This window comes from Lampetra planeri, unplaced genomic scaffold, assembly GCF_965212315.1.
Source record: "Lampetra planeri unplaced genomic scaffold, kcLamPlan1.2.h2 scaffold_2099, whole genome shotgun sequence".
Lineage (NCBI taxonomy): Eukaryota > Metazoa > Chordata > Hyperoartia > Petromyzontiformes > Petromyzontidae > Lampetra > Lampetra planeri.
This window is the reverse complement of record NW_027614860.1, coordinates 1-12,846: the sequence shown is the minus strand read 5'-3', so window position 1 is coordinate 12,846 and position 12,846 is coordinate 1. Positions and strand designations below refer to the sequence as shown.

The 12,846-nt window shown below is 47.2% G+C and overlaps 2 protein-coding genes across 2 annotated transcripts; both read right to left on the bottom strand.

Moving 5' to 3' along the window:
* Window positions 1-395: 395 nt before the first annotated feature.
* Window positions 396-2,791, bottom strand: LOC144740380 (proton-coupled zinc antiporter SLC30A1-like). Its single transcript, XM_078623237.1, has 2 exons — window positions 2,227-2,791; window positions 396-1,261 (listed from the first exon to the last, which is right to left on the bottom strand). The coding sequence occupies exons 1-2, from the start codon at window positions 2,789-2,791 to the stop codon at window positions 396-398; spliced, it is 1,431 nt and encodes a 476-aa protein (XP_078479363.1).
* A 1,762-nt stretch (window positions 2,792-4,553) lies between these two features.
* On the bottom strand, window positions 4,554-7,396 carry LOC144740379 (serine/threonine-protein kinase Nek2-like). Its single transcript, XM_078623236.1, has 9 exons — window positions 7,301-7,396; window positions 6,739-6,956; window positions 6,402-6,642; window positions 6,120-6,202; window positions 5,905-6,031; window positions 5,361-5,595; window positions 5,232-5,286; window positions 5,102-5,146; window positions 4,554-4,773 (listed from the first exon to the last, which is right to left on the bottom strand). The coding sequence occupies exons 1-9, from the start codon at window positions 7,394-7,396 to the stop codon at window positions 4,554-4,556; spliced, it is 1,320 nt and encodes a 439-aa protein (XP_078479362.1).
* Window positions 7,397-12,846: the final 5,450 nt, after the last annotated feature.

Sequence of the window (12,846 nt, the reverse complement as noted above, 5' to 3'; positions counted from 1 at the left end):
GTTAAGAACTTCACTCATGAATCCCTTTCGCTTCCGCGAACTGGAAGCGGGGGGGGGGGGGGCATTCATGACATCATGACTTCATGCTGATAACTTTAGAAGGTCCGTGTCAGTGTATGTCTCACCGTGTGTTTGACATCAGTGGCTGTTGAAATGACTTGTACGTATCACAGCTCCACAACCTGACTGCCCTCCCACCGTCTTTACGGACGTAAGATGCTGGGGGATCAAAACTGTCACTGGGGCGACAGACAAACAACGAGACCTTACAGCATGTGTGTGTGTGTGTGTGTGTGTGTGTGTCAAATGAAAGTCGAATGCATGAACGCTGCATTTCACAGAGCGGGGGGGTACATGACAGTGGGCCTTTCTTCTGCTGTGCACGTTCCTCCATCTCACAGAGATGACTCCACCTCTCTGGTGACGGTGAACTCCGGCCGGGGGTGCCCCTGAGCCGCGGCCGCCTGCTCCAGGCTCTCGCCGATCACCTCCAGGGCCGAAGTGGCGGCAGCCGCCTTGCAGTCCTTCTTGTCGGAGCCGGCGCTCTGTTTGTCCCCGGAGCCGCAGCACAGCTTGGGGGCGCACTGAGTCCGACAGGAGAGCTCACAGAGGGAGTCTCTGGACGCCGAGCTGAAGGTGACGAACTCCGGCTGGATGGTGGTGGCGTGGATGCCCTCGTCGTGAAAGAAATCCTTGATGCGTTTCGCCACCTCCATGTAAGACGTGGGGTCGTGGCACTTGATGTGCGCCGTGGCGATGATGCGGCTGCCGGCCAGCTGCCAGATGTGCAGCTCGTGGATGGCCAGGACGCCGTCCAGCCCCAGCAGCCGCTCGTTGAGCCGGTGCATGTTGACCTGCTTGGGCACAGTCTGCAGCAGGATGAGCGCCGACTCCTTGAGCAGCGGGTAGGTGGTGTACAACAGGATGCACACCATGATGAGACACAGCGTGGGGTCCAGGTAGAGGACCCAGCAGGGCCCGGCGGCACTGACGCCTTTGCTGCTCGCCAGCGTGTGGTTGTCGTGATCGTGGACACACGGGTTGAAGCACAGCTCGTCGTCCTTCTCGCAGGGCTTCCACACAAAGGTGAATATCAGAGCGTTAACCACCACGATGACGGAGCCCAGGGCGTCGCCCAGCACGTGGAGGAAGACGCCGCGCATGTTGAGCTGCGACGAAGCGGTGTGATCGTGGTGGTGGTCCAACTCCTCGTACTGGGTGTTTCCGTTTATCTGGACGTCTGTGCTGTCCGTGCTGATCTCTGGGGACAGAAGAGACAGAAAGTCACCGGAGAACATGACACACACAATCAGACACTAGTGTCAAGACTGCAATGCGGCGTTGTAGGAATCTAAACACACACTGCAGCTGGTTGCAGAGGGTTAATGAAGCAGTAAGACCACTGTCATTCACATCTGACTCGAACGCGGGTCGGGATATTCAACCGCAGTTTCTCTCAAAAGGCTTGATTGTATTCAAAAATGTATATCGAGCCCACGTGACGCGTGTTTTTGAGTTTACAGCTGGAACAGTGAGTGGCAGACGCCTTCTTGTGACTGAAACTAATGTGTGAAACTGCCCCGGGCTGCAAACTGGACACAGTTGTATGGATGTGAAACACACAGGACAGAGCTGAGGAGAGCAGTCACGCGTGCGTCCCTTTCTGGAAAGGCTGCCGGGTCATTCATCAGAGGCTAACAGTGTGGCAGTAACACTGACGTATGACCCTGTCACCGGTTACAGCCTCGGTTTATTGGGACTGGAAAGGGTCCAGTGAGAGGGAAAGTCTGCTGACACCAAAATGGTAGCACGTTGGAGAGATCTGACGTGTTACTGTCATCATGAAGACAGTGAACTCTCTGCTGAGCAGCGTGCAGAGAGAAGACCCCAAGGACCAGGATGAGGCTGTGCAATGACTGGACCTTCAATGCTCCATATATAGCCAGTTTGGAATGTTTTCTGGGTGTCATCTGGCTGACAGTGGTTCCTCTTCACAAAGTGTGAAACCTGAACCTTCAGGGTCCCTTTTTTTTCCAGGGTTACAATGACCCAACCAACTGATGTCTGAACACCCGGAAAACAAAAGAACATCAACAAACGTTACCAGGCAGGGAGGGGCCCGCTGTTGTTTTGCTTCGTTACAAAGGTTCTAATCTGACTGTCACGGAGTCAGAGGAGGTCAGAGGTCAGAGGTCAGCTGCTGCTACACAACGGAAACATACGCACCGGTTCTCTGCCTCACGTCTCCCGGGCTGCTGCAGTTTCCCACCAAGTTGTTGGTTTCAGCAGAAGTTCCGTTCCCGGCTCTCTGGGACTTGCCGGCTTTCCCCCTCTTACTCCCGTGGGAGTGACCTCCGTGGGAGTGTCCGTGTCCTCCTCCGGCGTGTCCGTGGAACAGGCAGAGCCCCAGCAGGTTGACGACGAGCCCCGCCGCGCCGACCCCCAGCAGCACCTCCGGGCGCTCGATCTCATGGGCGTTGGTGAAGCGCTCGATCGCCTCCAGGACGATGGTGAAGCACAGAGCCGTGAGGAACACCGCGTTGACCAGCGCCCCCATCACCTCCGCCCGGACCCATCCGTACGTGTTTTTGTTGGTCGCTTGGGTTTTTTCGGCAAATCGCACCGCGACGAGAGCCACCACCAGGGCGATGACGTCCGACAGCATATGGAAGGAGTCCGACAGCATGGAGAGGGATGCGGTCACCCGGCTGACCACCACTTCCACAATGAAAAACCCGAAAGTCAACGAGAGCATGCAGAACAGCCGGGCACGGTTGGGCTCACACGTCATTTTCTCTTCGAAGGTGAAATAACGCTCTAGGGTGTTTTAACAGCTTCACACGAACACCAGCTAGCTAACACACCGAGTTCCCTTGGAGCTAACACTCCCGTTAAGCTAGCTGGCTCCCTGAGACAATACGAGGCACCGCTACCGTCTTCACTCGCTCCCGCTGTCCGCTGGTGTTGACATCACTTGGTTAAATGATAAGCTAGTTTATCCCATACAAGATACTAGTTTTACAGATGACACTGCGAGTGCTCCTTTTATCAACATCAAGGTACGTATGCCGACGAGCTGTGGATTGCAGACGGCTGAAACTTTGCACCCGAGCCGGTAAACTTTCCACACGGAACAGGACATCGTGAGAGACACGCCCATAGCATTCCTATTGGTGGAGGGGATGAAAGGTCTATGTTGATTGGCTGAATTTTCGCTGTTCACGCAGGTAGGCGGAACAAACGTACCAGACAACGGCGGTTGCTACGTACGCTAGCTGTCATCTCGCGATAACGCATTCAAAATCGTGTAGCGTTCGTAGCCAGAAAAAAAGCTACATAGAAATGTAGAATTCAATTTCTAAAACAAGAGTAAATCTGCAAGTTATACAGCAGTGTAATGGCTAGTTTGTAGGTATATTAAGTTCTAAGTAAAATGCAAAACGTGAACTGTGCTTTGGTATCGATGGCCAATTGGCATTCATCTGAAACGTTGGATCATTTATATTGTGAATGACTGGGAAAAAAATCAGTTCATTGATTAAAAGAATTCACTTAGATTCTTTCTTTTGTTTATGTTGTTTGGTCAACTTCAATGTGGAGTCTTATTATTTAACATAATTAAATTGTTCATGGGGAGCTGATGACCCCTTGTGGAAGTTATCAGTACTGCTGATAATGTAACCTAGTGATGGCCGTCAGACATCGACGCTCCGACACGTCTGGTACATTATATTCGAACCCCCGCTTCAAAGATTGCTTTGGAGGGTTAAAAATATGTATGAGTGAATCGCTGACTGGTTCAAACCAGTCGGCCCTACTCCACAAGCAAACATCTGTACACCAGCTCCATCAGAGCAATGTGAGCTGTGTTCAGTCCAAAAATATATTCTCAAAAAAACCTTTGAGACCCATGTACCCAATCACACCCCGACACCATGTCTCTCCCATCTACTACACTCCATGTGTCAAGAGAATCAATTGGCCAATCAGTCTTTACAAAATGAATTATTGACATCACTCATTACCTAATTAAATGTCTGCTGTATCCCATTTCGCCACTAGATGTCAGTGAAAAGAGGCGTTGAATGAATGAACATATTTTCGGTGTAATTCTATATTATATCATTGTGCAAAGAAATGCAGCAGACCAGATTTGAATTACTTCTCTTAGCAATTCTGATACTTAGTACATGTGTGGGGTCATGAGCAGATTTGCCAGCCTAAATGCACAAAGGGTGTGCCAAGTGTTTTATTAAGTAGTTTATACTCATTCCTGCACCGTTGACATGTACATTGCTGCTCTCAGTATTTGAGTTTTTTTGGATTTATGTCCATAACTATGCAGTCTGTGTTCTAGAACTGAATCTATGTGAAAACATACACTTAAAACCACAATAAACCACATATTACCACGCACAGCTCAAAACACGAAACAGAAAAAAAATACACACAGGACTTTCAACTTAGGTATCTGGATTCTGAGAATGCTACATTACGAACTTAGTTCAGCTGGTGGGACTTGCAGTTTGCCAGTTTCACAGAGATGTATCGGATCAACGGATGCCCCGGATCTGCAGGCTCTTCAACTGACAGCTTCTCTCCACTTCATTCAGCTTGTGCTGGCGCAGATTTTCCGCACGCAGCCTCCTCACAATCGGTTCATTCTGATGGTCACGAGGCTGTTGATTTTCTTTTGACTCAGTTGCAAAGTGTACTTTCTTCTTATCAGGGGAGACATTCTCCACCAGATCTAGGACCAAAGAATAAGGAGTTGTCAATTAAAAAAAAAAAAGAAGAAAAAAAAAAAGATGCATTGTATTCGTTGCAGAGACCAACAGAATATCAAAATTTGCAAACATGACCACAATTCTTCAATCTTTGTATTAAAGCAAGTTTTATTCAATAAATTCTTTGAGTGTAAAAAAATAAATAATGGACATGAACTACAAGGTAATAAATAAAGTTTAACTTATTCTTCCACATTGTAAAAACAGCATCAAGACTAGGGAGCGCTGCTCATTTCACGTCTCGGTGCAGTAAGTCCAGAGGTCTTCGTCTGACCGCCATACCTACGTCTTTGGCATAAATGGGCGCCAAGTCCCTCTGCTGTTGTAGACGGTTGCAATTCTTCAACAAACTCTCTGCTCTGAAACAGAATGACCCATCAGCTGGTGAGACCGATGAGCAGTGAAAAGAAGCCAACTGGTTCGATGAAGAAAAGGGGACCGTACCTTGCTAGTTTCTCAGCCGACAGTTGTTCGCGGACACACAACTCGTGCTCTCTCTCTGTCATGAAAAAGGAAACAGCTTTATTTCAGCCATACATTGCTGGGATGACAAGTCATTGTGAGGTCACTCACGCTCCAGCCTCTCCTCGCGCTCCTTTAGTGCCCTTTCTCTGTCGCGCAGCGCCTGCTCCCGGAGTTTGAGCTCAGCGGCAGAGGCAGGAGTCGGTCCAGGGGGTGTGTGGGTGGGGCTGTCGGAGTCAGCTGACCGTCTCCGCGGACGCGTCTGTGTTTTCCTCTGTTCCTCACTGACTGCGCTAGCCAGCAGACTGCTTTGGAGGATCGACTGCACAGAGGGCCTGAGATAGTCCTGGTGTCACAGAAGACACCAGAAGACCGAAGACAGTTATTACACATGTATGTTTAAATACCACACAGCAGCACACGGTGACTTGTGATCCAGCCCAAACTACTTTTGGCCAGTTGAAACAAGTCGTGAACAGAAAGCCAGACCCTCCAGGTTGACATGGCTGGTAAAGTGTTAAAACATCAGAGTTACTTTCAACTGGGTCAATGTCGTCACTAGCGCCACTAGTTTCACCAGCCAATCAATGAGAGGCAGCTGAAACCGCTTCGAGAGAAGTGAGGGTATTTTACTTTTCTCTTCTTGACTTCCCACCTTCAAGTTGAGCATTTTGCTGAGCAGCGTGTTCAGTTCCTCAGAGTATCGGTACGGTATTCTTCTGAACTTCCCTTCTCGGATCTTCTCAGCAAGCTCTTTTTGGTTGTAGGCAGTAAAGGGAGGACTAAAGGGGGGAAACCCAGACAGAGGTCAGCTCTGCTGTACACAAACCTGCTTCTGGGGTTAAGAAACTCAAGCCAATTGAAACTTACCATAGTGCACAGAGTTCATACAGCAAACAGCCCAGTGACCAAATGTCAGACTTTTCATTGTACGACATTCGGTTCATTTGTTCCTAAAAGACAAAAAAACATAATAATACTTAAAAAGAGAAAAAAAAAAGAAAAGAAAGACATCAAAGAACAAAATGGAGAATGTGCTTTGAACATCTCCTGCCTCGTGATCTAAAGATGTAACTGAACATAACTGACTGTAACTGAACATAACTGAAAAAGATTTGAACCGCACAGCATAGAAACAAAACGAAATCTCACTGGAGACATGTAGTAAGGCGTCCCAACAAACGTCTTTGCAAAGCTCGTGTCGTGGTTGAGGATTCTTGCCAGGCCAAAGTCGCCGAGTTTCACATTCTGGTTGATGTCAAGGAAGATGTTTGCTGGTTTCAGGTCTCTGTGAAGCACGGTGGCCCTGCTGTCGCTCCGCCTGTGGCACTCGTTTAGGGCTAACGTGAGCTGAGCCATGACCCGTAGGATGAACTTCTCCTCCAAATAACGTCTGCCAAGAAAGAGAGAAACAAACAAACAAAAAACCCCAACAGAAGTCAACCAGGAGTACTTCATTCATCCCGGAGGGAATTTTCCTTTCACTTACCTCTCCTTTATGCATCGGGTGATGAGGGTGGCCAGGTCGCCACCCTCACAGTACTCCATGACGATGTACAGCTTGGTGTTCGTTCGGTCTATGATGCGGTCGTGGTACCCAACGATGTTTGGGTGCCTGAGCTCTCTCAGCAGGTTCACTTCTGACACCAGCATCTGCTTCTCACTCTCTGCCATGGTGCCGTAGTCCAGCTCCTTCCACACCAACATCTACCAAAATATACAAACGTGTTAAGTTATCAACCAGGACTACAGACACGAGAAAAGTAATAAAACACACGGTTTCTGAATCAATAACTGCTTCAGTTTCAAGTCATTTCATAAGAACCCCCGAAAAAGAGCCACTCACTGTATTGTTGGATATTTCTTTCCAACGATAGAAATGTATAGTTCTATTATAAAAGCTGTGCTATAAAATACATCATTCTACATGAAATTAGCTGTAAACCAACGGTAGCTAACAGTGTCTTATCGAGGGACAGCAGACACACCAGCAGGCTAACGTTCAACACAGATGGACATTAGTTAGCACAGATAAAACAAAAAATATTAACCTTTCCGTCTGATTTCCGTCTGATTTTCTGGCATTTTCCGTAAGAGCCCGATCCTATCGTGTACAACACCTCGTAGTCCTCCACACGGGACGGCATCTTACGCTTCAAAGGAAAAACAAACCTGATGCTTCAAAGGAAACGAGCCTCGTCATCAGAAACTAGCCTAGCTTCAAGTTAATGTAGCTTCTAAACTACTTAACGTTAGACTAGACAAGACGGCATTACTGACGGAAACCGGACATCGACGAATTAGACGCATTCGTTGCTGGAAATCCGGATACATGTGATTAAATAAACCGAAAGTTTGCTGGTAGCGTCTCCTTTCTCGAAAACATGTTGGTGTTGCTGTTGGAGGCATCAAAGCAGGAAGCGGCGCTCTCGCCTCTTCAAACTGGTGCCCAAACGACCGGCTGTGATTGGCCCGCTCCCTTTGAATGTCGAATCTTGATTGGTTGAACCAAACAACAACGGTAAGGTTGCTAAGCGCCGGAAAACCGCGAGAGTAGAGCGGGTTGTGTGATCAACTCTCCGCTGGGGGGCGCCAGAACCCACCCAGCTGTCAACTGCTGCTGAACCTGTTCGGTCACTGTGGCAACCATGTTGAAACCAACAGGTTCAAGGAAAATTCTGTTCCATGAGGACGTGGGAAAAAAAGGGTTTCGAATCCAAAATTGATGAAGCATGACTGAATAGATAGTTCAGCATTTTTTTTTTCAAGCTGGTCTGTGGAGATATTGTACTGAAAAGCAAATTGGAAATTGCTGACCCTGAATCTGCTTGACCTTGAAAAGTGTCAGCAGCTGCTGTTCATGCACATTTTAGGACCAAGAGCCAACACCAGCGATTATTCTTTTATTCTAGATTGTCTCTCTTCCATATATCACCATTTTATTCACAGATAGCATGTCGAAAGTATATTCAAACTGTTAAATCTATCCCTTGTCTCATCATGGTTCCAAAGCGAATAATAATAATAATAATAATATGTATCATGCTTGCCTTTTCTTGTGATATCTGCAACCTTTGTCTACCCTTTGATCCATGACTGTTTTGTGTTGTGTTGTGTGTTGTTTTGCTTGTTTTTATGTTTCACCCCATCCCGTTTCCCTTGGGGGCTCCTACCCCCACCTATAGGCCATTAATAAGAGTTCTCTCTTAATAACTTGCCTGGTCAAATAAAGGTTCTGGCGTTGTTTTTTTAAGGATCACTTTTCATGACAGGCCTACAAAAGAGTTATTTTTACTTCCTGATGGAAGTGTATCTTGAATGCAAGGTTTCATGGGATGATTCCAATTTTGTGTACAATCTCAACTATACACAAGCAGTCGTTGTCAAAAATACACAAATAATGCATGTAAAAATTAAATGATTTGCGTTTGTTACGGAAGATTTTATGTTTGATGCTACAAATGGTGGTTTTGTTAAATAAAGGTTATTTGCTGTTCCTCAATGTACAAACTGCTGGTTTAAACAAATGTGTCTGAGACCCACTGGAGGTTAGACTGACAGAACTGGTCATTTCCAGAAGCACTGGGACATTCCTCTGAAGGCAGAGAAAGAAAAAGCTGAGCTGTTGAGAGAATTAATCGAGGAAAAGTAAGGATGGCTGGCTAAAAATACTAAAGGACCAAGTAGCATTTGAGAATAAATCCGGAGTTGTGTTTTAAAATATCCTCAGCTGAATTGAACTGTCTGCTCAAAGGGAGAAGTAGTGATTAATACTCTTTCTGATACACACACAGACACACCATTGTTCAATGGTGTGGTACGATTGACCGACAGGAGCTGCAGGGCCTCATTCGCTTCATTATGTAACCTGGCTGTCATCACAGCCGTTTCCATGGCAGCAGATGTAAGATGCAGAGGAGGCTGCTGAGCATCTTATTGTCAGTGGTCATTCGATCTACAGAGCAGGACCACCTGAAGTGTCGCCATCTGAGAACAGAAACATCCCCTTGCTCGGCTCCACTTTGTCATCAACGTAAACTCTGTGAGGAGACGGTCTGTCACGTTGTCGTCTGCTATACCGAGTGTATTTGCTTGGTTAGACGTTCCTTGGGAACGTCAGCTGCTGCCATCTTAAACAGTTAAACCTGGACAGAACTCTTGGAAATTACAATTCTTGACAATGTATTTTCAGTTTTATTCTGGATGATCTACGCGTATGTGTATACATGTGGACGTCATCAAAGAGAATGTAAACCACACCTAATAAGTGATTTATTCCATGAGCAGTACTTGCAGGTGTCAGTAAAGGGATTTACATCTGTGTTTTTCAGAAACCTCCCCTGTAATCCATCTTATTATGAATGTGAAATATACCAAGATGTAGAATAAACGCTGCTGTCAGTTGGCCTCATGACAGGGTCCATTCAACATCAAAATGTGAGATGTGAGATGGACACTGGCAGGTTCAAAGCTCAACTCTATTCTCAAACCGTGCACAGCAGCAAATGTTCCTTTGAAAAACAAACAAACAAACATCTTAGAAGTAAGTTCCAGCAGTGTGGCACCACAACCAGTCATTCAAGTACAAGACGTGTCGCAACGCCTGTCCTGGATAAAAGCACATCTGCATCTCCCCGTACAGCTGAAGTGGATAGTTGGAACAATCTGAGCATGTCTGTCAACTAGCATCTACAACTTGTCACCCCCCACCAAGGCCTTGATGGGGGCACAGTAGGCACGAGCTATTGTTGTTGAGCATCATTGGGATGTTGTGGACGGCCAGGTCCATCAGCATCCCTGGCAACCGGAGGAATGAGACAGCACTCTGGTCATGTGTTCTATGTGAAGAAGAAACGCTGGCTCACTAACTGCTGGTCGCGTTCCAGTAGACATTTGGTGAAAGCGTTTTGTCAGTTTCTATCCTCCGGCGGTGTTCAAATGATTCTCTCATGTCTCTCCTGCCAGTTCCACAGACGCTACTCACACCGCAGAGAGTCGGTGTGTCTCAGTGTGACTCTGCAAAGGTCACTCCTACTGAGAGCTGGAGGAGTTTGGACATCAGCCAGGAACAGTCAGGGGCGTGGTGGTGGTGGTAGTCGGGGGGGGGGGGGGGGGGGGGGCGGAGTGGAAAACCGACAGCTAAAACCAACACAGACAGTCGGGATGCCTGAGGCTGCTCTGACGTCAGCTGCCCCCGTTTAAAGGCGAGAGGTGAGTGACTGACAGACACATCCATGGCAACCGGCTCACCTCTGCTGCTGCAGGGCTCCTACCAGGTGGCTGCAGGACTCTGATGTCAGTCAAAGTCCTGCCTGCGTTACCATTACACACCTTGGTTAAAGACGAATCAGACATGCACACATCCATGTTTCTTTTGGTTAATTGATCATTTTAACTCTTTAGCTGTGCTGCTGGGTTGTTTGGGCCTGTGTTTTTGTCTGTTTTGACGTGGCTGCTTGTGTTCTGTTTTATTCTGTAATTGTCTGTTGTATGATTTGTAGCAGTGGGGTTTTAAAAGTCTTCTTGTGTTTGTGTTGTGTAGGTACCAACGTCGGGACAACGAATGAAATTTAGCATCATAAGTCCGGTCCATTTACATTGATGCTCAGTGCATTCGTATTGATGAATGTGCATTGTCCCGACTCAATAACGGATCAGAATTCCAAACAGTCAGACGTCTGAAAAACATCAGCTTCGGCTGGAAAAACAAATTCAAAGCGCCTCAAGCAGTTGAATGTGCGTTCAGGAGCGCTGGAAGAGGAACAAGTTAATCAAGAGAAAAACACAGATGATTAAACTGGTTGAAAGTTCAACCAGGTGCCAGCGGGGGAACAGCCACAGGTGCTTCAGCGGTGACATTCAGCCTCACCTCTCGCTGAAGGTGGAGGTTGCTGTTTCTAGAGATGTCACAGACTTTCTTGTGCATGTCTAAGCGGGAAGAGTCACTTGGAGGTGGTGGGGACATCCCCGACATCGGTGGCAGTGGACGGACCCGTCACCTCGGACGGGGGCCGTAGGACGACCGCTCCTCGGTCATTGTAGGCATCTAGGGACAGCCACCCGTCCGTTGGTGAATCTTTGTGCACGTCTAATCTCATTTCACAGCTCACTTCCCGTTTGCGCCCTCTGTTTCCATTGGCTGCCTGCAGCACATGATCCCAGCCTCCACACATCCCACCAGCTGCTGTGGAGACAGCATGAGGGTCAAATGTGACGATTACGATTTAGGAAGAAATCACCTCAACTAAAGAAGCACTGGACTGAAACAGCTGCACCAGTTCTTCTATTTGTGTTCATCCAAGATGTGACATGAATAAGTATGTAACGATAACGAGTTTATGTAAATAAGACACTTCAAGGAGGAGCGGAACACTGTTTGAATCTTTACCATGTTTTATTCCAGCACAAGTTTTTTTGTGTTGTAAAATGGCTGTGTAGCTAGGAATTAAAGGAGAAGTACAAAATGGAAAATTACAGACAATTCTAGTATCATTTGTTTAAATCCCTATTGTGTTTATTTCCTAAAACCATGTCGAGGAAAACATTTCCCTGCCTTCTTTGGAAACACAATCAAAAACAAAAGAAATTTCAGGAAAAAAAAAAAGAAGCTCATTTTACGGCGAAGAAGAATCTGAAAGGGCCTGTGAGCGAACCTTTACAGCCTCATCTCAAAACGCTTTTACCTGCTGTCAGGTAACGCTTGTTCTGCATCTGCCAGCAAAGGAGGGCACCAACTACTGAAATGCACCTTTTAATGCATTATCTTCACACGACGACGGTAGCTGCACCTCGATCAGTTTCCAAATGAAAGCGGGTTAAAAACGCACACTGAAAAGCACAAACACCAGTACATTCCGGAGAGAAGAGTTGCATCATTGCACAGCCCTCATGAGCACAGAGCGACGTCCTCAGCACGACCTCCTCCGTACACGACGCGCACTGTTCGTCAACAGGGAATGCAAGGAAACGGCGTAGCTTGGGAATGTGATGGGCCCAGATGTTCGCTGGGGGCTGGACAGTGGACCGAGGTATCACACAGGATGTCACTGATTGAACAGGTCTGAAACGGGCCCGTGTCACACAGACGCAGCTGAAATGAAGCACGAAAAAAAACATCCTGCTCGGGAAAACAGGAGCCAAACAGAAATACAGTGTGCAACTGAGAGAGGTACGCGGGGAAAATCAGCCCGTTTGCTTTCTTCTTCACAAACAACATTCATGAACTTAAAATCCTTTGAAAGTTTCATGGACCGAGAGAAATGCTGCTGATTCTCTTCCTCCGATTCCTTATGTACAAGATTAAAACATACAGTGATGTGAGGAGGGACGACTTCTGTCTATTCAAATCAAATGTGCCTAAACACACCAACGTCACCGACCATGACGGGGGGGGGGGGGGGGCGCCACACACTCACTTAGGCAGGTTAGACTGTAAATGTACAGTAATGATTCCTATAGTTCTCTCAGCCAAATGTCTATTTTAGAATGCTGAACAGAGGGGGGGAGCGTTCTATAAAAATCTTTTTCCCCCCCTTTGCCCCCCCCCCCCCCACACACACCTCGACAACTAAGCATATGGCTTAAATATTTGTAAAAC